Source organism: Pteronotus mesoamericanus, unplaced genomic scaffold (assembly GCF_021234165.1).
Source record: "Pteronotus mesoamericanus isolate MK-2021 breed Mesoamerican mustached bat unplaced genomic scaffold, CSHL_Meso_final scaffold_167, whole genome shotgun sequence".
Lineage (NCBI taxonomy): Eukaryota > Metazoa > Chordata > Mammalia > Chiroptera > Mormoopidae > Pteronotus > Pteronotus mesoamericanus.
The window spans coordinates 48026805-48052929 of NW_026555308.1; the positions used below are offsets into that span (position 1 = coordinate 48026805).

The following is a 26125-nucleotide window of genomic DNA, read 5'->3' on the forward strand; positions in this document are numbered from 1 at the left end:
GGCTGTACTGTTGGGAAGCGGGGGCGCTGACCAGAATGGTGGCAAGTGCGGGCTCTATTACCACCTCTAGGAAAATAATACAAGATCTAGAAGAACCCAGGTGAGATGCAGAAAGTAGGGAAGCACAAATGGGAGGAAAGGCCACTTTGGTGAGAGAAGTACTCCCTCCCTACAGTCTGATGTCTATATTATCATAAAATGCTACAATTCAGAGACTTAAAAGGTTAAAAAACAAAAACACATTTCTTATTGTGAATAGAAACCATTAGAAGGGCAGCAAAGGAAGCAACTTTAGCGAGAGATGAACTGTTGCTAAGGTCAGCCAGGCAAATGCAGGCTGTCCGAAGGCAAAAATAAGATTCAGGGTTTGGCCTTCCCCAAAATATATTACTTTAAATCACCCCAAGGCAATGGCCATAAAGTTAAGGGAGGGAGATAGGGAAGAATGTAAAGGCCAGCTAGAGTTACACCTACAGGACACTGAGTGAACACAAGTAACCCACTAATATTCTGATAGAACTGTATGGTAACCAAACTCTGAGTCTGGATTGCACAATAGTGTGACTGTCATTGCTCCACTAAAAAAGATATGGGATAATTAATTCCCAGGATCCCTCAACACACAATCGGAGACACTTGCTTTTGAAAACAAAAAGCAAGTGACACTTGCTTTTGACACTTGCTTTTTGATCTATGAAGCATCTCAGAGGGCAGAGCCAGGGACCACTAAAATGGAATGAGAGTCAAAGGCTGGATGGCCCAGAGCTTAGTCTGCTACTAGTTCAGGGATTCCTTGCTATTCCTGAGCAGCAGGATTTGAAAACTGCTATGAATGTTACTTCTCTTTATTTTTTTAATCCTCTTTTTCCAAATGGAAGTTTTCATAATAGCTAATCTGTCTTCTCCAACACTCTGAATGTTTTGGATACAGATAATTTGCCTTTTACCAGGAACTACAAGTGGTCCTATTCTTGAGATTACCCATTATCAAGATGACACACCCTGAACTTTGAGTTGGCTGCAGTAACTACAAGAGAATTTGAGATGTTTCTATGGGAAAAGAAGCAGTTATGTTCTACTCTTTGGAATAATAGCGTATAAAAAATATTAAGTAGCCAAGGTATGGACTACAGAAAATGTTAGTTTTCCACCAAATAACCATTCCCTTCTTCCTCACTAAGCAAACTCCTACTTTTTTGTGAGTTGGCAATGAACTCAGAAACAACATATTTTCTAGTCTATGTGCTGTTCCTATAATAAATTCTAAAACAACTCTGGCAAATGGGAAGAGTTAAAGTGTGTTCAGGATTTCTGGAAAATTTTACTTTCCTTATGTGGTAGATAATCGCCAAAGATGGCCACCATAAAGTCCTTCTTTTTCTTTACATACATGTTCCTTTACATATCAAGAGGTGAAGTGTAATTCTGTAACGGGGCACAGCCGCCCCCCCCCCACCCCCCACCAAAGGGTATTTTGTAACAGAGTCCAGAGATTGGGGTGTCCAAGAAAAATATATTCTCCCCACCACAGGGCGGGCCGCCTTGGGGGATGGGAGCCTTGAGCAGGGCCATTGACAAGTCAGTTTGCATGTCAATAACAGGATGGCTTCATTCCTCATTTGCAAAGAGGATTATTTGGCATATCACCAAAGCTAATCAGGAAGGTTTAAAAGACTTAATACAGAATGTAACTGAGAGAGAAAGAGGAGAGACAGGGGCCTGCAGGAGAGAGAAAGGGACACAGACTCTGGGGAACAGTGTGTGAAGACAACGCGGGAAGAAAGAGGGGAGAAAGGACTCTTGCTAGTGGGCCATGAGGAGGTGCCACATGGTTATGGGTTAAGAGCTGGAGATCGCGGCGAGGCGGTAGATGGTGCTGAGACCCCCGAGAGGCCTGAACTTCTGTTCTTTTTCTTGGGTGAATGACGGTACCCCTGACTGGCCTGACTGGGCAAAGGGGGTAAGGCAGGACGGTGTGTGTGCTGGTGGTTGTTTTGAAGGGATTTTGAGGTTTAAGGGTGACATTTAGTCATTAATCAAACCTGTATAACTTTTGAATAAATAGTTCCTTTTCCTTCTCACCAAACTCTGCCATTCAGAGCCATAATTCCAAGGGCGGCGGGCAAAGGACCCACAACCGAGGGGTCCCAGGGAAGGAGGGTGTCGTTGTTTTGGTAATAGCATCTGGGCACCTCCACTGCCACGGGTCCTTTTGTTCGGTAACAATTCTTATTTACATGCGATGGCCTTAACGACTGATTTGACTGATAAGATATAGCAGAAGTGATACATACAAATTTTTCAAACTGGGTCATGTAAAATCTTTTAGTGACAGGATGTTTAATGATGACATACTGGAATAATGTAGAAAATAGAAAATGATCCTAATGAACTGATGTATCAAGTTATGGATTTTCCAGGCAGAATGTTGAAAGTGTCTATTTTCTGTTAGATGCATAGGATAAGATACAAATAAAGAATGTTTTTTTTTTTTTAAGACAGTATTCAGTTTTACAGAAGAATTTAGAGGAAAAAGAAGAGTTAAGACTTATTGGGCTCAAAAATAGAACTATTTATCATCTTCAGTCTTCCCAGGCAGCAAAAGGTTTCTCAAAATAAGAAATGGCCTTAAGGCAAAACTTAAACCCACAGTATTTCCAGTAACATACAACAGGAGGGTAAAGTTCAATGGTCCATGTAGAGCACCCTTTACTGACACCTTGAAACATGGCAGGGTTTCAACCAGACTAAAAGGTTTCTGCAAATGTCAGAGTGACTTACATGTAGAGTGACATACATAAATAACTAGCAAACAGGGCTCCAAACATTCTTGGGGATATAATCCCACACTATCGTGACTCTCAGCCCGAAGCAGAAAGGAGCCTCTCTGAGGGGAAAAAAAAAAATATGGGGTGGCTTTTATCTAATCAACTGAACCCCACCCAGTAAGACTGGACTAAAAGCGATAGAGAAAGTTCAAAATGAAAAAGAATCCTTGACAACTCCAAACTTCTGAAGCCAGAAAGTAGGCTGAGAAGCTACTCAGCAGCAAACACAGGGCATTTCTAAATGAAGAGAAGTTTTAGAGCCAGAGTCAGAAACTGAGGGCAGAGGCAAGTGGCACAGAAACTCATTCTTAGGGAGCAGAACTCAGCTCTGGTCAGAAACTGGTGACATGTGCTCAGCTAGACTTCAGACTTCCTGTGGATGGATGATCATTATGTGTGTCCTTTCAAATACTACCCCAAATACACTGGCCCCTGCAAAAGAGGGAGCTGAGGACCTGGTGTCAGGGGCCAAGGCCCTCCAACCATGAAACAATCCAAAATGGAACCTAGTTTTTTTTTTTTTTTTTGCATCAGCCCCAGGCCCTAGACTGCTGATGCTGTCTGGGATGCTGACCCTCGAGAACTTGATCCTGTGCCTTAACCCCAAGGATCCTATGCCCTGGGCTGGGAAAGAGGGAACAAGCAAGCTGGGGCTATCTGCCTCCAGACTGCCACCAAACTGTGGAGGCACATTTCCAAATAAAAACTGTTCTCGGAGGGAATTATCAAAAAAAAAATTGGAGGGTATTTTAAAATCGGAGGGTATTTTTTATTCTGCAAATTTCATACCCTTTTATCACCATTCTAATACTGAGTGTTTATTAAGTTTATTGAGCAGATAAATTTTATCTTTAGTTTAAACATCTTCCATTAGAGAGAAACCCATGCTTGAGAAACTGCATCTGAAAAATTGGATCCTCATCTTCCCTTGAACCTGATTTAAATTATGAATTCTAGACTTTAAACCAAAGCCATAATGGAATACAATTTGAGGGATATTGGAAAGAGTTTAATCTATTTTCCACGCAGAAGAGACATGCACATTGGTAGCCAGAAAGCACACTTTGGTAGTGTCCCTGAATGGCCACCACTGATTTTTTGCTTGTCACATGACAAGGTAGGCTCTAATTTCCTTCCCTTGAATTTGAGTACACTTTAGTTATTTTCTTGACCAATAGAATGTGAGGAGCAATATTCTCAAATATCTAAGGCCAGGTCATAAAAAGCCTGCTCACTTTCATTTTTAACACTCACTCCTGGGACGCTCCCTCAGAACCCAGCTGCTTTGCTACCAGAAGCCAGAGCTTCTAGGCAACAGCCAACATCAACTCAGCCACAAAGTGTCATCTTGGACTTTCAGCCCAGTTAAACCTGCACAAGTCTCCAGCCCAGGTACAATCCGACTGCAATCACAGGAGAGATGCCAGGAAGGACAGCCAGCTGCACCTAGCCAATACACAACCACATGTGATGATAAGGAATAGTTCTAAGGTACTAAATTTTGAGGAGTTTTGGTATGAAATAATAGATGGCAAGAACACATGTGTTCAGGGCTATTTTTCTTCTGGCTCTTTCCTCCTTTTTCAAACAAAGGCATGATGCCTACAGCTGGAACAATCATCTTAAGACCTTGAAGGAAATATCAAGACATTTTTAGGAATTTTGACCCTGAACTCCTTAAAACTATAAAAGAAGCTAGCAATTACAAACTTCCTAAGTTCAAGATATTAGAAAAATAATCTCCTCTTTGTATTTTTGGTTACACACAGCCATGTAACCAAGTTGATACTCCAGGGATGAGGGAAATGTACAAAATACTGCCATAAAGCGTACACTTCACTAAACAGAGGATGGTGGTTCAGCTTCAAGTTTTGTGGAAAAAGAAAATAAAATTAGTCACACAATTATAAAATTGTCAGGGTGTATAAAATAACAATCATATTAGCAGCTCAATAAGAAGACGAATATTTCCTATACCAAACTGAAGTAAATACATACTTCATAGATATGTGTAAAAAAAGATATGATGTAGTATCATTTACCCATTGTTTATAAACTTATCTTTCAGTTTCATATTTTATAACATCTCTTTAGCAAAGGTATAATGCCAGACAGTCCAAAGCAATTTTACAAAATCAAAAACAATGAAATCCAGTTTTATATCTGTTGGTAGTCTGAATTAATCAAAGGATAAAATTCAGAATAAAGAGGAACTGGCCAGTGATTGCTACTACCAACCTTTATGAAAAATCTTGCTTAGTAAGCTTTTGATAAGTCTGATAAAACCCAGTAGTGTAAATATTGCGTTTAATTAAAGATGGACTTAAATGCTGATAAAAACACAGTTAGCATCCTTTTATGGAACCAGGAAAGCCTAATTAGAATATTGCCTGGGTGGAAGACTCTACTTTAATCTGGACATTGGCTGAGAAAGTAGCCAGTAACAAAGTAAGGATTTTCTAATAGAACATTTCTGTTCATTTTATAAAATCTGAGATGCTAAAGGTTTAGCCCAGAGTATATATCCAATAATTTTAACTTGGAAAAAATTAAATTGGGTCAATCCAAATGCCCTCCTTGACTGTGTGCATATGTGAACATGGTGTTGATTTGGATATGTGAGGTGAGGAAGACACTAAGGAAGATTCATGACTTCAGACTTGTATACTTCAGTGTCTGTTGATATCCATCAGTGTGATAGAAAACATAGAACAAATGAGGCCTAGTTTGTGTGAGAACAATCATTAATTTAAGGGATCTATGGACTCCATGTGGATGTGAGAATCATATATAGGAAGTATACATGGCAGTTTGATATATATCTCTTAAGTGTCAGAGAAAATTTAAGGAAATACACATTTGTGAGTAATCTGCTGACCGAAAGGGCCTTAACATACCATCCCCCTTGGCTTATTTCCTACTTTAAGATCCCTTACCCATCTATTCTTTTTAAAGCATTTACTTTAGAAAACTTGTATTTGTAGATTCAGCTCCACCCTTAGAGATGTTAATCTTTTTAAAAACAACTCTTGACAGATTTACAATCCAGGAATGTCTTTCTTGAGGACCTGAATGCCAACTGTTGGAAGCATAAATAAATTTCAAGGGAGACTGTACCCATATCTCCCAGTTTTAATGGGAGAATAGGAGCCTAACTTTGAAGGGACCATATTGCAAAACCACCTCCTATCATAAAGATGTGTTTTTCTTTGCATAAAGCCAATTAGAAAATCAATGACATGACTTCCCCCAACAACCTCCAGTACTTTCTACTTCCAACTAGCTCCCATCAGAGCTTCAAAACTCTTCTGCTCTTTGTTCCAGTGGAGTTTACATTTAGTTCTGGTCTCTTTCCACTAATGCAGGAGCCTTGAAGAAAGTCTTCCTTGCCTGTTTTACTTTACCTGGTACAAGTTTTTATTTGATACTGTCTATATATAAACCTTAAATCATGAGTAGTTGTGCCTAAGGAGAGATCAGAGAGTGAAGAGGTGAAACCAAAATAGAGCTACAACCAAAAAGAGAGAGGAGGGAAAACAAACAAAAAAGGGTATTGAGGAATCAAGGAGAAACAGTGATTTTTTTTTTTGTAAGTTGTTTTATAGACTGTTCAAGGAAAGACTGCCTTAGATGCTATTAAAATTTACCTTTTAGTTATTTAAATCAGTAGATGGTTGTATACAAATTGAATTTTTTTGTTTTCCTGTGAAATTAATCTTACTGAATTATATTGCAGTATGATGCCCCTACTCTACATTAAAAGACATTAGAAGAAAGACAGGTATGATATACTTTGCAGGTTTAATTTAAACATGCTGAAAAAGTGTTCACTACTGTTATACCGGAGGACCTCAGTTACATTACTCCTTGAAAACCTGGTAAAAGAAATATCCCTCTAGTCCCTGCACTAGCAATAATGGAACAACTTTGCTTCTCTCTTGAGTGACATCTATGGCACATTTACAGCCAGTGTGAGGAATTTCACAGTATAATGTCAGCCAATAAAATCATAGTATGACCTTAGTTTCCTACCTTTTGTTTCCCTGTGCCTCAATTTCCTCACTTCATCAAGTTGATTTTATCTTTTCATTATATGTACATTTGTAAACAACCTTATCCTTTCTTTGGATACATTAGTAAAAATAAATTTCACACACACATATTCAGTAGGCCATTCTACTACTACTAGCTGTTTGATTTGGGACAAATTCCTTAATCTTTTTCAGCCTCAGAGTCCTGAGATCTGCAAAATGAGAATAACCTCTCCTTCAAAGAGTTAGTGTAAGGATTGAACGAATTAACAAATCTAAAGCTTTTAGTACATTAGTGTTCAATTAGACTGGATTATTAGTTACATGTGGAGAATAAGCTTGAGAAAAAAGAAATACTGAAGATATTTAAGTTGAGGAAAATGATGGAGCCAGAATTCAGTACAAGGTTTGTTCGTCTCCGAAACTCTGTTCTTACTCATGATGTGGTTAATCTTCAGACTGGCAGAGGACCTCATTCTGAAGTCAACAGAATCACTTGTGGCACTTTCTAATACAGAACCTTAGGCCACTCTCTATGCCAAAATAATCTGAATTCTTGAGTGTGAGATGAGCACATGCATATTTTTTAAAAATTTCCCATAGGCTAAGAACTACCACATTTCCTGCAAAAAAGAAATCTTTTGCTCCTCAATATGACTAAGAAGAGTCCCTTTGGTCCTGCTAACAGTTTCGGGTTTCAAGTCCCCAGATATAAATTTTTTTTATACCAGGTACCTCATACAGAAGTTAAAGGTAAATAGAGCTGTATATAGATATCCAGAGAACGTGCTTTTTCTAGGAATATTAAGCACCACGACAGGGAACTAACTCAGGAGCAATAAGCAGCAGATTGCAGTAGATGGGAGAAATAAGCTTGATTAATCCACCCCTGTTAAAGCCTATTTTACCAACAGAGAGTCAGAGAAGACAAAACAAAACCTATGGAATATTGTGAAATAAAATTCATATATGTTGGAAACAAAAGTTAAAATCTATTAGAAAGGACAAGAAAAAGAATGGGGATGATTACTTCTGGAACCTAGCTTGCCATATTCCAAGAAAAAGCAATTGCCAGCAGAACTGTCCAGTTTGTCATTTCTGAAAGATTGTTTACCTATTGATCTTACCTGAGATCTTAGGATTTGTTAAATCCAAAGCTCCACGGTGTATTGCAAATATGACAATCCAAGGGAAACTAAGTAAGGTCACGTCTGTTGCTTGGAAGTCTATAGGCTTCGTAGGACCCTATAACTATATTGGCACTAGTCTACCTAAAATCTAGCTGATTTATCCAGAAAAAGGTATTGGTCCATGAGAAACTTACTGGGTAAAAGAGTTGAAAAATTTGTTTGAGTCCAGTTATGAGAAGTTTCAAAAACATAATTTTTAGGAGACTGGGTAGGAGGCACAATTGATCCTGTTGGAAAAACAAACAAACAAACAAAAACAAAAAGGAGCAGGGAGTATGTTCTGTCTTAGGAAAGGAGGTTAGACTCTACATTAATGAATAGTAGTAATACATTTGGTGGGAAAAATGGATAAAACAAAAGGATAAGATAAAGTCTGAAAAGTCTGAAGCTTAGAGATTGCAATCCTTTCTGTTTTGGAGGTAAAGAACAAAAGAAAGAGAGACAGAGACAGGCAGAGACAGAGGGGGGAAGTAGAGGAGGGGGGGAGGGAGGGAGGGAGGGAGAACTTAAAAAAAAAATAGCCTGAGTTGCACTCGTCTGTCAAGTACTCTCTTTCTTCAGGCAAGAGGATGAGCATGGCAGATGAAGAGAAATAACTACCAGGGATGTTTGGTTTAGTTTGCTTCAAATGCCTATTTGAGAAAATTATCTGAGTAATTTTGCCTTATCTCTGGTGATATGACATGGGTGCTGACGGAGCTTGTAAGAATGCAGAGAAACCAAATAAAAACAGATATTTAGAGACAGAGGCAAGAATAAAGCCAGAAACCTGGCTATAGATCCTACACTGTGGCCCTGTAATAGGATCTTTTCATGGAACATGCAACATTACTGCTTTCTCAGCCAGCCAGACATGAAAGTTTTGGGGAGGGACAGACCCTCCCCTAATTTCTTCCCTTCTACCTTTACCCTTTCTTGTAACATGATATTGTCATGGACAGGCAAAACATATTGAAAACTGTGGCTTTAAAACATTCAACTTCTGATATAAGGACTTATACTGTGAATTGAAAGGAAAAATGAGACACCTACCTTGGTAAAGCAAGCACAGCTTGCTAAGCATAGCTTTACTAAGATAGTAAATTATTCCCAATACAATAAAGATTGTATTTTCTGCTTGATTCTTATAGGGCACTGAAGATAAAGCTGTTTATGAAAGCCATCCTTGAAAGTCATGGGGTAGCTGGAGGAGTATTCAGGGAAATAAGTATTCCAATCACATATGGAATGGATTGTTTCATTACACTCATTCCTTTAGTCTTTTTACCTCCTAACATGAGAGAAAATAGCTCTCCTTTATTGCTTCACCTAGAAAGGTAAATTAGGTAAAGCTATACTGAATAAGTGAAAATGAATAAAATTAAAATTAACGTAGCAAAAAAAAAAAAGTTTGTGAAGAGAGGATAAGTGACAAAAGGTAATAGATTATATCCTTGTTAAGGAAACTAAACCCCCAAACCAGATAGAAGCTGACAAGGTGAAAGCTGAGCATCCACCCAGCTCAAGGGTTTAATTTTCATTGTAGTGGTTGCCTACTTAATGATCAAGAAAAACTAGGTTGAAAGGAGCAACTTACTTTTTTAGCCCTGCACAGTGGTTGGTCAGAAACTTCCAGTTCAAGTGTAGAATATGTATAAATTACTTCAAAACTATCTCTTCTCTCCATTTACTTGTCTCCTGAGCTAGAACATAATTACACTAGTGTCCATTGACCTTTAATTCCTAGGTTAGGCTCTTGCCAATAAAACAGCCAAAAGGAAGTACAAAATGGGAAGTAAGCATAGGAACATGTTTTCACAGCATCTAGATAACACCAGCTATTTCATAATGTACATGTAGCTTTGTAGGTGAAAATCCTACCATTTCATCAACATATCTAATGAAGGTAAAATTTGGCGTGCTATCTAGCACTTCAAAGTATGGCTTATTATGATTATAATAGTTGATTTGCAGTTCAAGTATGACTATATAAAAGTAATGAAATAAAAGCATTTTCAACAAACATGCCAGAATGTCCATATTCAGTTGAAAAATAATCTCTTTAGTCACCAAGAGAAACTATATTTCTAATAAAATTGTGACTATTGCTTAAGACATTTTAGTAACATCCTCTTTAAAACCAACTTAAAAATCATTTATGAGAATAATCATTATCTTAATAATTGGAATTTTTATTCTCTAGCAGATTTAATTCTTACCTCCACTTACTTGTAATATAAAAGTTAGTTTATAAATAACAGCAATTATTAAATGAATGATATTAATGATCATTATTTCTAAGATGCTATGTTTTCTAAATATCACAAAATGGTAGGTATGGGGATATATTTAATCCAAAAATATGTTCTAATAATATTTAAAAATAAGGAAACTTCACATAGGAAATATAGAGCCAAGCTTCTCTTGAAAATTAAAACTAAAGGATTTAGCAACACTAAGCAGTTATTCCCTCTTAGTAACCATTAGTGAGAGCTGAACAGAGCTGATCCCTTTAGAAGAGGAAATGCACTTTTTCCTTAACCCCTACTTACACAATACAAACAAAAACACTGACCTCAGTGGATTGGACTTACTGATGTACACCAGTTAGCATACAGGTAAAACTAAGGTGGACAAATCGCCAACGCATCTCATTGCTACATGATTACCTATCCTTGCCTTGTGGAACTCTGACATGACCTTAAGCTTTGTTTTGACCAACAAAATGTAGATGCAAGTGAAATATATCACTTTAGGGCAGAAACTTATGAACTAGCATGGCCTTCACCACATCTGACATCAGCTATGAGGCAATATTCTAGGAAGAGGACATTGACTTGTCTCTGGAGAAAAGAAAACTAGAGCGAGTTCACCATCCATAACAAATGGGCAGCATAAGTGAGAAAAAAAATCTATGTTGTAACTCACTGTGATTTGGGGACCATCTGTTACTACTCTATGTTCTAGCCAGGGGTGTCCAACCTTTTAGCATCTCTGAGCTACACTGAAAGAAGAGTTGTTTTGGGCCACACAATCCCAAAAAGTCTCATAATGTTTTAAGTAACTTCATGATTTTGTGTTGGGCCACATCCATGGCCATCCTGAGCTGCATGCCGCCCACAGGCCACAGGTTGGACACCCCTGTTAGCCTATCCTGACTGCCACACATTTAAATGACCTCCCTGGCCCCTGTAAGCAACTGAGTGTGTGACCCATGCTTTTGCTATAGTTCTCCTCTAATTTTTAGAATGTGAAAAACTGAACCTCAATAAGGTTGAATAATTCATGCAGAGATAATGAAGTCACTTTTTGCATCCAAGTCTGACTCTTTATGCACTTAAATTCTTTACTCTCCTACACCGTAATATGACTAACATGTTTGTGTCATTATTTTTATCTTTTTCAATACTATTAATAAAAAGATTGGCTTTGAAATCTACTGGTTTCTCAAACATCAAAGTAGATAATAAGAAATTTGCTAAAATGTAATGGCCCTTTTTTGACAGCTCTTTCTAGAAATCATATAAAATGCATGTTAATATATAATAATTCAAAAGTCTGGGTTTATTTTATAAACACATTCTGTCTGCAACACTTAAAAATAATTTTAAATCATATTTATTGTTTTCCATATAACTCAGACATTTATCAATATTTAAAAGACCCAAAGGCAAAGTAATAAATTTGGCTTCTTTTCCCCACAAAAATGGGAAATATATCTTGATAAAGAAATTTTTAAATTTTTTTATACACCAGTTAGTTGTTGGAACTTACAGTTCCAGGAAAAAAAGAATTAATCAGCAAAAACAAAACAAAGCAAATCTTTAGTTTATAAAACAGTTTCCAACAATATAATAAGCAGGAAACAAAAACTGATCAGAGAACACCCTGCTTTAAGGTAATTTTCAAACAGATTTCTATTATAGTACAGTTTACTCCAAATAACTCTAAGCCCATTAAGAGCACTTCTATATATACAAAACATAGTAATGATACAGTATTTATGGCAATAACAAATTAAAAGTTGTCATAATATATATAACTTAAATACCCCCCCATTGATAAAGTGGCTTCTTATTCCTTAAACATAAAAATTCTGCTCTTCATTGTAGAAAGATGAAATCTTCTCATCAAAAGGCACAGTCTTATCTGCAAGAAAAATAAAATACTATAAATGCTCATCCTTGCATAAATTTAAACATATTTTAAAATATTCCCAAAGATTTGGCATCACAAGAAGATAATGAAAAGTACTTAATCTAAGAGAATTATAATGAATGACACTGATAAGACAGCTATGACTTTGTCTATATAAATTATATCAGATACTATATTTTACATTACAATTCTAACTTTTTCAAAGGGATTTTATATGTAACTAGTGTGGGTAATTAAAGAATAGTTCATAGTTTTACCAAGTTACACCCTCACATAATATTCACAAATGACTTTATTGACAAGTATACAATATAGTTTTTGTTTATATAATTTCTGTAAATATAATTAACTGTTCGTATTTCTAAATCTTCAGAAACAAGAATTAATTGAAGCTTTGACTTGGTTTCACTATAAAATCAGTGTTCATTGGCTTTCTCAGGAAAACCATCCCCTGGGGAATCACAATATGTATCAAAAAATATTTCCCTTTTCATTCAAGTCTTTTCCCAAGGAAAATACATTGAAGATATTTGACCTGAAGCCTTTCTACTCTCCTTTTGCTGTGGTAGCACAGGGATTCAGGTAATTCTCTATGTCTTAGCAGAAAGAATGTGAAAAAAGCAATGGCTGTAAGTGAATGATAATCTAGTTTCCTAAAGCCCTGAATGCCACGTCAATATTCCTAGGAGGAGTGTGAAAGGGACTCTTAAACACTGATGAATTTACACATCTCCCCACTGTGAAAAGCAAAAGAGAAGGTGAGAGTGAAAGGCACTTATGCCCACTGAGCCGAACAATTTGAGCTACGTCTGCAAACATTGGGGTGAGCAGAGAAGGCTTATCTAAGTTCAGTCTTAACAAAATCATCAGGAAGAAAACAGAAGATATGGTTTATAAATAATAATGGATAGTGACTTATTATACTACAGATCAAATGAAGAAAGTAAGGTCCAGATGAGACACTTTTGACTAAAAGAGATGCAACTTTCTCAGGGTTGAAACTTTGAGGGTGAGCTTCGCCTCTATATAGTAACCATACTGTATTTTTCTTGCATTTTCTTATTAAATTTTCCAAATGCTTCAGAGAAAAGATTCCTCAGGGGATCTCTTTAGGGTAAGATAATAAACAAAAAAATGAAAGTATAAAATAATGAAGTTTTTAACCTCCAATTCCTTGATAAAAATTAGCCAGACAATATTATAAAGTGATGACTTCTACATTCACATTTAATAAAATTACTGAATATGTTGAAAAAAAAAAAAGAATTAATTGAAGCTGCAGGCCTGGAAATATACTCTATGAAACAAAAAATTGCTTCTAATATTTATAACACAGGAACAGAATTCATCCAAACAGAAGATAAGGTCTTCCATAAACATACAATGGGGAAAGTTTGCTTATTTTCTCACTTAAGTGACTAGCTTATGGTAAAAAGAGTTCCTGCTTTTAGCATATGCATTTTTGTAGTCCTTAATTCTAATTATATATCAGGCTTTACTCTTAATCCAAATCACAGCTTCTAAGAAACTTCTGCTAATAAGAGCTGCTACAACCAAAGGCATTCAGTCAAACTAAAAGAATAGCCAAGGGTATGCTAATTTGACTGTTACCTTCCCTTACAATCATCAACATTTAGAACTTCATGGGAGATATGTATGAGAATGAGTAATGTCCTCTTCCAACTTGCTGTTTTATTCAAATCCTTAGTAAGCAATCTATAATAAATCTCTAGATTGTTATAGGATAATAAGATTCTAATATATTTTAATTTGGGGGTAATTTAAGCTTTTTCAAAGAGGTGTTGAAGGTTATTAAAAAACAATGTTAACATGTAGTCTTCATTTCATACAACGCTTTTCCTTTCCTTTTAGACTTTGCTTCTGCTTTGACACCTCTCAACTGAACAACTGAAACAACTTCCAAAGATTGGACCTTAGTTTATTTCTAACTTGAATTCATTTTTACAAGGTCAACAAAATTATTTTCCTAGAAAATAAATTTCATGCTATTACTCCTTAGCTTCAAAGCAGTGGATGACTTGTGACCATTTTCACAAATAGCAAAATCCAAATCCTTAACATGTTGCTTTTTAACATGTTCTTGTTGATTTGGTCCCAAATCTGACAGATTTGCTGTGATCCTTTCACATATCGTGTGTTCTATAGAGGATCACAACATGCACATACTCTTGCCAGGACATTCCCTGACTCATGTTTTCAACTCTGCTTGAAATAAGACTCTTATTTGAATCTCTAGCACATTTTTAAAAATAACTACAACCCAATTATCACTTCCACAGTGAAGTCTCCTATATTTCTATCCCTAACTCAGTTTCTCAGAAATCTCGTATCAGTATGAAAAATGTGGAGCATTTATTAGCATGACACAGGGTAAGAAACCCAAGAATTCCTGATGCTTGGAGTAGATTATATATATGCATGCCTGTGCCTCTTCTCTGGTAGAATCTTCTTTGGAGACAGAGGCAGGAATACACAGTGTAATTTGTGTGGACCTGTTAACAAGAGGCTTCTGGCAGAAGAAGCAGGGATAGAATCTAATGTCCCAAAACCAAGCAGGACTGCAAGTGCTCCCTGTCCTATGGAGAGGACTATATTTCACAGTTTCTAAAACACATATTTCATATTTTAACATCTTTGAATCTGGAATTCATCTCCCAATTGACGGCATCTTAGAATTGCCATCAGACAGGTATTGCTTATATGTGCACAAAATCGACTGAAGCTCTTTGTATTGTTATTTCAAATGAATTGTTAGTATTACAGAGAATGAGTTTAATAATGTTTAAAATGCCTTCAAAATATAATATCATGTATCATCACTGAAGTGAAAGTTATATATGTAGAAAGAAGTGAAAGAAAATATTAGCTATAATTTGATATCAGTATGCAAGTGTTTGTCACTAAAACAGTGGGGTCAATTCCGTATTTTTGCCAAAAAACAACCATTTATTTTAAATGGGGAGATATTTCATGTAGACATGACTCTATTAATTTCTATTCTAAGAGACTATTACACACCAAGAAATGCATTTGACAGCAGAAGAAATGGCCAAATTCTTCAGAGGGGATAAAAAGTGCAGTTGTACTGAGAGGCTTCTGTACATGATTCCTACATTAGATAAAAATATCATTATATTGTTTTGAAATGAAATGGACAGTATTTTTTTTCTTAGTGCTACAGCTTAAAATTAACCTCTTAGATTAAATGACTAATGGTGCAAATCTCCACAGAACTTAGATCAACTTGGAGTGAAAAGAGGGGAAAAAGGAGTGTGGAGAATCTTTAATTAATGATGTTTAAATCTTGAATTGACAATGTTATTTAAGCTGGAAATAACTACTGAAATTGACAAGTTCAAGTCCTTCACCATTAGAATTTAAGATGCAAAAATATTAAGAATGTTACATACTTGCTCAACCACATGCTATGAAAGTGACATGCAGAACCAGTATAAACAAATCTACTTCAAATGTATAGTGACACAAGAAAACAGACAACCTCAACTCTTAATGCCTTGGTGGCCTCCAAATCATGAGAGTTTAATCACTGAAACCTAAAGAGAAGATCGAATGTCAAATGTTCTATGCTCTATCTTAATAATCCTATTTGCCTGGATACCTCTCACTTCTCTGCAAAACTGCTAACGAATTCCTCGGAATTCATGCCGTAATTGTGTTTAGGAACTTCCACCCAAACCCAAATGTTACTCTCTTTCCAGTTACCTAATTTAACCATAGAAAATACTTTGAATGGCCAGGGCTGTCTACTCAACATTTATTCATTCCTTGTGGCTTGCTATTAAAAATTCTTCCTCCCTTCCTCTCTCCCTCCTTCCTTCCTTCCTTTTTTTTGGTAAATAAAGGGCAACAGAAGGGGATGTGAAACTGTTGGGAGGAAGGGGACAGTTCTGAGAAATTTTGATTTCCTGATAAAGAGGTAGACACGGCATGGTTCTTGTCCACCACCATCTTGTTGCTTGAAACAAAGATGTGATAGGTGAAACTACAGCTGCCATATAAACCAGGATAAGACAAGCATGAGAAAATGTTTGAGAAAATTCTATAGATGTAGACCCTGCCATCAAATAGCCATTGAATTGATGCCAGGAGCTACTATTGCAGACTTTTTATAACATGGGAAAAATGTTTGAGTCTTTGTAATTCCAGGTTCTCTGTTACCAGTAGTAAAAATGAGTCAAGCTTATAGAAGCACAGAGTAGACTGGTGGTTGAAGGAGCTGAGCGGAGAGGGAAACAGGGAGTTGCTATCCAGCTGTTACAAAGTCACAGTTAATGCAAGATGAATAAATCCTTGAGATCTGTTGTACAACATTGTGCCTATCGTTAACAATACTAAAAATTTAAGGGAGTATCACGCTTTCTATGAGGTAAAGCAAGTGTGTAGTATTAATATATTTTATAGAAATCTAAGTTTGAGTATTTTACAAGCTTCAAGAATGCTCTGTTTCTATACAATCCACAATGATACAATAATTTTAAAAAGACATTTTTTTGAAGAAAACTAAAAAGCCAACTTGGGAATCTAAAACTATCAAAATGGTTATAAATTCAAATCAAATTTGAAAGGAAACACTGTCCTAGTGCAATTAAGAGCATTGTGTTTTGTTGTTCTTGTTCATTTAAATAAATTTGCAAATACTAAATTCCTGGGTTTTTTTTCTCTTTCCAGGTCTTCTTGAAGTAGATATAATGTCTGTGCATTTTTGAGAATGAACACTATCTCAGAGCCCTGGGAAAGGTTAATGCTTTAATAGCTGTGTTTAGGGCTTTTCTTGCCCATAAAATTGAGGTCCTGGTTCCTGTGTTGTCTTAACCCCACTCGCATAAATCAGCCTTTGAGGCGCTGACGCTCTGCCACCCATGTCCACTGCTCCACTATATTCCTTAGAGAGTCTGCAACCCCAACACTCCCAGCAGAATATAAATCCTGAATCAAAGTAGCAAGCATTTTCTTAAATAAGTCAACTGTTATATAAACAGAAGCTTATAGTTTAACTGTTGTGTAAGAGTTTTCATTTAACAGAACTAGCTTAAACCAGGTCAATCAAACACTTTTGCTCTAGGTCTGTGCTATCCTACCCAATAGCCCCTAGCCACATCTGGCAATTTAAATTAAAATTTCAATTCATTAAAATTCAATAAAATAAAAAATTCAGTTTCTCACTCACATTAGTCACATTACAAATGTTCAGGGCCACATATGGCTGGGGACTATCAAATTAGACAGGACAGCTCTAGACCAGGCACTGACCTGAGACGATAGCATTATCAATCAGAACTTAATGGCAGGTGACTTGACTGGGGTGGTGAACACAGAATACAATATCCAGATGATGCGTTACAGAACTGCACACTTTGAAGTCTATATAATTTTATTGACCAGTGTCACCCCAATAAATTCAATAAAATAAAAAAATAAAGTGGTTCTAAGCTACAAGCTATATTTAAATAAAAAAAATAATTTGATGTTACATAGCATTTGTTAAAATAATATACAAATGATGCATGTTCCTAACCAACAAGCACACCGTGACTGTCTAATTATTAATGGAGCAAGGAAAATTTTCTTCTAAGATTCAATGTCTGCAGAAAATGTAAAACACACAAAAAGTCCTACATGAAGGTTTGCCTAGTTAAACAATGGCAAAGACAGCACCACTGTTCCCTTTGAGTGGATCAAGTACATCTGAATAACCTTAGTGTTTATTCTGATAACGTTATGTTCCACATTAGAAGTAGTGTTTTAGAAATTCAAACTATTTTCTAATTGATGATTGTTGATTTTTTAATGAGGCTTTCTGGTTAAACACTTAAATTGAATCTGCTTTCTGATTCTGATATGCTGATATTAAAAACCATAAAATATTTTCTGGCTCAGTAACATTGAGTACAAATGTAATGAACACATACAATATGATATTAAATTTAATTAAACTGAACAGAAGTAGCTAAAAAGCAAAAATAGGTTTTCTTTAAAATTATAAATTTGGCAAAAATTATTAAAATAGCCTTGAAGTAATAAAATTACTAGCTTAATAATTTTATTGTTCAGTAGAAATCACACAATAGCAAGAAAGCATTGTTCCCATTTTTTGTGTTGTAAAGCACTTTCAAAAATGCTTTTTTGAGACTAGTTATGAGTATGTGTTTCCAATATTTTTGAATTGTATTAAATATATAAAATGTTTCACTTGAGAAAAATGAAGGTAATTTTTAGTCAGTATATACTCTTCGGATTCCTCATCAAATTTTCGATCCGAGAAGGCTGAAACAGTTAAAGAATTGATATTTGTTTTTTAGTTTTATAAGTCATTTGTGCAAAATGTTTCCATAAACAAAAGAAATACCTCTAAAAACAAAATTGGGATATCAACAGTGAATTGAAAGTAAGTTATATTAACCAAAGTGCTCAAATTATTTTTTTCCACAACCTACAAATTTTTCCAACTTGACTGCGTTAGCCTCAATGCTTAAATTACTAGATACAGTGGTAATGGTGGTTGTTAACTCGTTAATATCCATTCAATCCCAAAAGATAATTCCAAGGTAGTCATGGTACTTCAATTTTTCTTCCCAGGGTTTAGTTTAGAAATGATCACATGACCAAAGGTATGGAAAACAAAAACAAATAGCAGGAAGCAAGTCATTTCCAGAAAACATGTCCGTTAAAGACTTTCTGGGGAAATTTTTCTCATCTCGAAGAAAGAGACAAGAGACGTAAGAGAACCAGTCCCTAACTTCCATTGAAAATTAGCATTCTGGTGTTATAATAATAGAAACTACTGGCATCATCCTATTATCAGCCTAAAAATGAAACCAACATATGAAAATGGGCAGAACCAAGGGGTTCAGGGAGGAAAGGGGCCGGAGCCCTGACATACTGTGCCTGGTCAGCCCTCTCTGTGACATCCTTCTACATGAAACAGCACATTCTCTAGGAAATTTATATTAAGCCACATAATGGCAGTTTCATATTGTCCAACCTCACACAAAGAAACAGTGAAAATAATTACCTCCAATCCTAACTACCAACTACAATCATCATTAAAATTTTGATACATTGCAAGGCACACTAAAAACATCCCTCTCAGAAAGAGCTAACTACAAAAGGATAATTTTACACTGTGATAAAATTGTAAGCAAGGAAATCCATTTACATCTCTGGAAATGACTTGCTTCCTGTTATTTTGTGGATAGAATTTATAAACTGAGGAGGAACTAATTTTAGAAAGCACTTAAACAATGAAGGCAGCATCCTAAGAGATGATGCAACAAGAATTACCAGCAGTTATACTGTAGACTAAAATGATTCTGTATTGTAACTGGCAAGGTAGGCAAAACAATATTTATAATCCTCATTTTTAGGGTCTTCATTGGAAAATAAGTAATAGCAAGTATTGGTATAGCTAACAAAATGAATAGGATTTATAATTATTCCCTTCACAGATATAAATTGAATAATAGATGGAATGAGATTGAGCAGGAAGAAAAGTCTTACTCATTTAATCTCTCTGAGTCTCAGTTTTCTATCTTTAAAATGAAAGCAACACGAAATACTTTTGATTTCATACAGCACATGTAAGGAACCTAGTACAGTGTCTGGTATATCCTGCACTAAAGTAGGTATTTACAAGTGACTGTTAGATCACCCCTATTGCAGTTTTGTTACCCAACTCTGTCCAGGCTTCTCTCTGGCCTCAGTAACAGGACCCCTGATCCTATCCCTCTAAAGGCATTTGACCGCTGTCCTATCACCCATTCCATCGTTTCTCCTACCATTTACATGGCTGCTCTGGGAAGCCCTAGTGAAACCCTTTTTCAGGGCCCCAAGAAACCTTTAATCCAGTCTCCATGAGTATTGATTCTTCGCCTTTATTGGGAGAAATAGCATTATTCATGATTATCATGTGTTATTAAAGTGAGTCACAGTAAGGTCTATATGCATCTTTCCCATAAGATAAATTTGAATTAAATAGATTGATGTCATAGTGTATGTTTGATCTCTAACACCAACATCAGAAAATCAGAGTGAGAGCTACTGACTGAATCAGCTTCAAATGAAATACAGAGTTTGGACTGTATATATATCCCCTCACGTAAATTTAATTTCTAAGTTACAGAGGGTAAGAATCTTTGGTAAATATGAAGCAAATATTGAAGCTGGAAAATCATTATTTTGCAACTATAATAGTGAAGATCAGAACAGGATGAATGAGTGTTAAACCTGGGGGGGGGAATTTTAATGAGAAGCAGAATATTGTCATGATTTAAAATGTCTCCTTGTTAGTTTCAAAGGGGAAGAAAGCAACAACATATTAGAGAAATGGGATAAAACCTAGAACAGATGCATCAGAATCACCACTGCTGATGAAGGATGGTCATCTGTGTCTTCAGATACGGCATCCTGAGAAGGAGATAGGATGATCTACAAAGTATTTCAGCTAAGAATGCATAACCTGAATCTAATTATAATGAAACACCAGAACATCCAGTAAATATAAAATGAGGGAGATGCATTCTTTTGTGTCTATTTTATGAGAGAGAGAGAACATACAAGAGAACAAATTACATAAAATGTTAAGAATAGGTGAATCTACGTAAAAAATTATAGGGTATTCTTTGTAATACTTTTATTCTTGTAACTTTTCTGTAGATTTTGTTATCCCTAAACAAAAAGGTTTTTTTTTTAAGTAACACATGAATATATGCTCTTCAAAGAAATAAAAATCAAACAACATAGAAGAATACAGAAAAAAAGTGAAAATAAAAAGGGACTGTCAACTTCATCTCACCTATTCCTTGCTAGAAGCTAGGCGCCACAAAGTCAGGAATTTTTTTTTTTTCTTTTCTGTTTTGTTGCTCTAATGTGTCCCAAGCATGTAGACCAGTACCTGGCACTGAAGAGTTGTAATATAAATAGCAGCCACATCATCCATTGGATAAATAAATGTATGGATGAATGAATGAATAAAAAGCAGTAATAATTTGCTGTTTTTACTTTATCTAGACATCTGCACATTAAAGTTTTTATTCCTAAGGCTTTTTTTAAATAAATGGAGTCATACTACTAAAACACTCAAGACTCAATTGACTCAGGACTTAATGGTAATTATCATTATCCCTCAAATTTGCTTCTCTATTATTGTTACTGTTTCTCCCTCCTTTATCCTCAAAACACAATACCTAAATCTTGATACCACTGTTCAAAGCCTGTTGAATAATTTACTCCTCTCTACCTCTCTTGCTATCACTCTAGTACTTAGTACTGGTCACCCCATGTACTTGCACCATCTAACTGATCTTCTTCCTAGTCACATGACTCCTTATGTTAACTCTTCTGCAATGCACTGCAGAATAAACTTTGAAATACACCTTTGATTGTATTTGTCTGAAATTTTCCAAGTGGCTTTTATAACTTGTAGAATAATTTCTAACTGATTAATTTGGATCACGATCTGCCTCCTGATTCTTTGTTCTGCATTACCTATTACTTTCATTTGTATTTGAAGCTCAAAAATCATTCATTCATTCATTCGTTCGTTCATTCATTCATCACACATGGTAATACGGCATCTATTTAACTTCTTTTAGTCCCTTAAATGTGCTATACTCTCTTTTGCTTCTGGTGCTTTGTGCCTGCTGTTCTCTTTCCAATCCCCACCCAGATGTCCTCTTCTATGTAACTCTGATTAATGTCTAGCTCCCTAAAGGAATGCGAGATTCGTGAAGAGTGGGGTATAAGAGTTGGATAAATATTAGAGGAAGGTCTCTGATGAGGCAGGATACAGACTAAAAGATAGCTATAGGCAATCATATCTCATTGAAACTGACCCCTTCTTCGTGCCTCTCCTCTCTTCGTCTCTCCTAGGCCACCTTCCCCACTAATAAAAAAGGTATTGTTTTGCCCTGGTTAGGTAGCTCAGTTGGTTGGAGCGTTGCCCTGTATAGCAAAAGGCTGTGTATTCAGTTCTCAATCAGGGCACATACTTAGGTTGGTGCATGTGTGGGAGGCAACTGATTTCTCTCTCATATCCATGTTTCTCTCCACCCTCTGCCCCCATCCCTTCCTCTGTTGGGAAACACCCTGTCTGGTTTCAGGAACTGGAGCCCCACTCACAGGCAAGAGGGCTCCAAGCCTGGAAATAATCAAGGAGGCCACGGGAAAACAGGCCACTGAAGAGATAAAACCTGTCACATCACCCTGCTTGGCCCTGAGATGGCTGGTAGTCAATGACAGGTAAGATCCCTCGATGGAAGGGTCAACTTAAGTCAGGCACAGCCCACATGGGCATCAGGGAAGAATTTGGGGGACACGGAAAAAGGGCAAAAGATCCTCACCCCCCGGCTTTGATATGGCCGGAGTCCTCATTCTATCTGAAAGAAGTCTCCTTATCTCTTGGTGGCTCTGCCCCGACCGCCTGGCTCAGGCTTGAAACAATACTAAAGGCAGGTACAGCCCTAAGCTGGATCTGGTGGCTCCTGGAGGGAAAGCAGGCCTAGAAGTAAGTCCATTGAAGCATGCTTTGTTCTTCCCTCAAAAACTATGATAACTGACTCATACTGGGAGGGAGACTTACATTATTCATAGACCCTGACCTGAGACAGATCTCTTGTGTTCCTTCAATTGTTACCTATGATCTCTATTTGTTTTCTGTAAACATAGCCTTTGACCTTGATTGATAAGCTTTGTTGTATACCTCTGAGCACATGGTTCTTAATAAAAGCCTTTGGACATGGGGGTTCGGGACCTTCTCCAGAAGAGGGAAGAGCCACCCCTCTCCTGGCAATCAGAGAAGTTTTCTGCAACAACTCATTTTTTTTGCCCCCATCCATGACAACCCCGGGCTGGGCTCTGCGGGATCAGCCGATGCTCCCCGCCTCAGCTGGCCCTGGACAGTAACCCTCAGATCCAGGAGCCCCATGCTCCCGCAACATTCTTCTTTCTCTAAAAATCAATATAAAGTATATCCTTGGGTGAAGATGAAAAAAAAAAAGTGTTATTTTACAACACAAATCTGATAATCTGATTACATGCACTCTAGAGAGACAGCATGAATAATTCTCCAATGATGGCAAGGTAATACCAAACTCCTTAGTAGATCACAAAACTGCGTATTTTTCTCAAAAGTGCGTATCTGTGTGTCCTTCACAGCTGGTCCTCCTAACTCAATCCTGCCAGTATAAATGTACATGTATACATACAATAGGCTATAGTCTGGACACTTTCTGGTGCATTCCCTGAACTACCATACTTCGTAACTACTGAACTTCAGGTAGTTGCTTCTGTCTACAACAAACTTTGTCTTTAGTCAAGCCTATTTGAAATATATTAACCAGGGTTCAAATTCAGTTCCTCTTTGGAAACAACCCTGACTTCCTAAGTTAACAAGTTCCTTTTTGGTCTTCCCTTTCTGTGTTTGTACAGAAGAGGTGTTTCACACGTACTTAGTTTTTGAGAACACTTCAAATACTGTACTTTTCAAATATTGTAAAAATTTTGTAAAAAATTAAAAGGAAATAATAATCATATATAAGCGAGACTCCACTCCCCATTCTATCCAATAAGCATCTTCTATAGGGTGAGCCCAAAATCCCAGAAATGATGTGCCATTCCCTCTGTCTGTCTCAGTTTCCAACTGTATTTCACATTATTCTTAGACTGTGATTTCTAATGTATCAAGGTAAGTCTCTGTTATATACGATAGTTCTTAAATGCATGCCAGCAACTTTCTCTGGTTCGCACTAAAGAAGCAGTGAACCACTGGCAATATTCCACTTAATGAGAATTGCATAATACTTCATAGGCAATTTAAGGGCTTTTCAGAATGCATATTCAAATATTCTAAAATTTTTATGTAATGAATTTTATTCATGTAAGTTTTCACTAAGAGACTGGGTCTCTAATGACCAGATGCAGTTGTTTTGTTAATATTTATATATTCAGTCTCTAATACTACTCTAATGGTACAACCGGCATTTCAAATATATATTTTAATTAAATGAATTATGAGCAACTAAAAGGTCATATAGAAATAATTTAGTAAATATATTATATTTGAAGTCTCAGGTTTCTGTACTGTGCATTTTTACCTGATTATAGACTCCTTTATCAAAATAATTACGCCTGTATCAAAATGCCCTTCCCTATTGAAAGGGATCTTTATTGCCTCCTTCCTTCATTCATTCGCACTGGGAGAAATTCTATATTAATATAATTTCACTTACCCAAACATCTTAGGATAGGTCTTAACACTCACTGAGGCTAGATTTGAGAAAAGACATAGCAACACTATCAGGCCATACACCGTAAGTCCCAAAATTTTTCTGGGAAATACGGCAAACAGAGTAACCCAGACTAACACCAAAATATCTTCAGAATGCAATAATAAAATCAACTTCACTAACCTCCCCCCCACACACACAGAGTTAATACATATTACCAGTAGACAGCAGTTAAAGGGAGTTAAAGGGACAAATCTCCGCAAACAGATCTACAATAAAGAATTATTTGGGGGATGGTATTCTATGGTTTATGTTTATTTTAGTAAAGCAACATAAATGTGAGCTATTGGCTGGGGAATATAAAGAACTTCAGTAAACAGAACTGAGTAAAACCTTTTGGGATAAAAACTAAATATTAAATTTTACTTTATTTTTTTCAATTTACTTCTCAAGGACTTACCTCCTGATTCATGAAACTAAACTGCTCAACACTTACCTTCGAGGATGATTGGCATCAAACAGTGTGTTATCATCATCCTCATCATCTTGTTCCAAAGGTGTCAGTTCCATGTTTTCTATGTTGGTATCCAGAACTCCATATCGCCTAGTCTTTCGGTTTCTTCTCCTCATCCTATTAAATACAACATATTAATGAATTTAAATTATTTGAATGTGGTGCAGATGATACTTATTTTATATGTATTTGTAAATTAAAAATAGTCCCCTCTTTTTCTGACACAGGGGACTCTCAATATCAGAATGATTACATTTTAGAAATTCAGTCTAGGTTATTTATGAAACAAAACCTACTCTTACCGTTTCTTCTGCCTGACGTTCCCTCATCTCTCTGTCAAGTTACAGTGTTGACTGAAACTCCTTTAAGCCTTAGCTCAGGGACCGTATTTTTACTGAAGCCTTCTAGTCCAACCTTTTCCCATCTTTCCCATGTATTCTTACCACTGTAAGGATTATATCAAACCCAGTAAAAATGGTACATATATAGGTACTCAATTCTAGATTGGGTAGCTTACAACCCTGGCTGCATATCAGAACCACCTGGGGTATTTTAAAAAGCTCCATACTCAGTTCATATGGCCACACAATTAAATCAGAATTTCCAAATACAGAAGCTAGGTATCAATATTTTATTCAAGTTCTACAAGTGATTCCAAAGGACTGAAAACCACCATCCTAAATCAGTGGTGCTTGAAGTGCAGTTTCTAGGATCAGTAGAATCACAAACATCTACAACTATTAGAAAAACAAATCCTCATGCCCATCCACACCTGGTAAGTAAGAAATTTTGAACTTGGAACTGTAAAGCACACATTTTAACAAATGCTCTATGTGAATTTGATGCATGCAAATGTTGAGAACTACTGCCCTAGAGGAATGAAAATATTTTAGCATGCTAAACATTACCTGCATATACAGGGTCCAGCAGAAGTAATGCCTGTTCGAGTGGGCTTGGTAGGGTAATAATTTGAGTGTAATAATTTAGTTTTAATTTGTATATTTCACCCAAAATGCCACAGGTCTGTGCTTGAGTATTATATTGTTATGTTACAGAATTACATGTTTCTCATTTTGTAATAAAAGATTTTGTAGTAAGAAAGGGGTATTATTTGTGCTGGGCCCTGTATATGAAAAGGTCATGATTTAGAACTTTATTCTCT

The 26125-nt window shown here is 36.3% G+C and overlaps 1 protein-coding gene across 2 annotated transcripts in view; it reads right to left on the minus strand.

The window, feature by feature from the left end:
• Positions 1 to 11658: 11658 nt before the first annotated feature.
• Positions 11659 to 26125, minus strand: part of FAM174A (family with sequence similarity 174 member A) — a 30429-nt gene continuing 15962 nt past the window's right edge. Inside the window, exons 2-3 of one of the 2 annotated variants that reach the window (XM_054589341.1) lie at positions 24946 to 25080; positions 11659 to 12177 (exon numbers count right to left, since the gene is read on the minus strand). In XM_054589341.1, coding sequence (XP_054445316.1) covers positions 12174 to 12177; positions 24946 to 25080 — 139 coding nt within the window. In that variant the 3' untranslated portion in view covers positions 11659 to 12173. Of the gene's footprint in view, positions 12178 to 24941; positions 25081 to 26125 lie in introns of those variants that run through there. The other variant, XM_054589342.1, reaches the window with a different exon arrangement.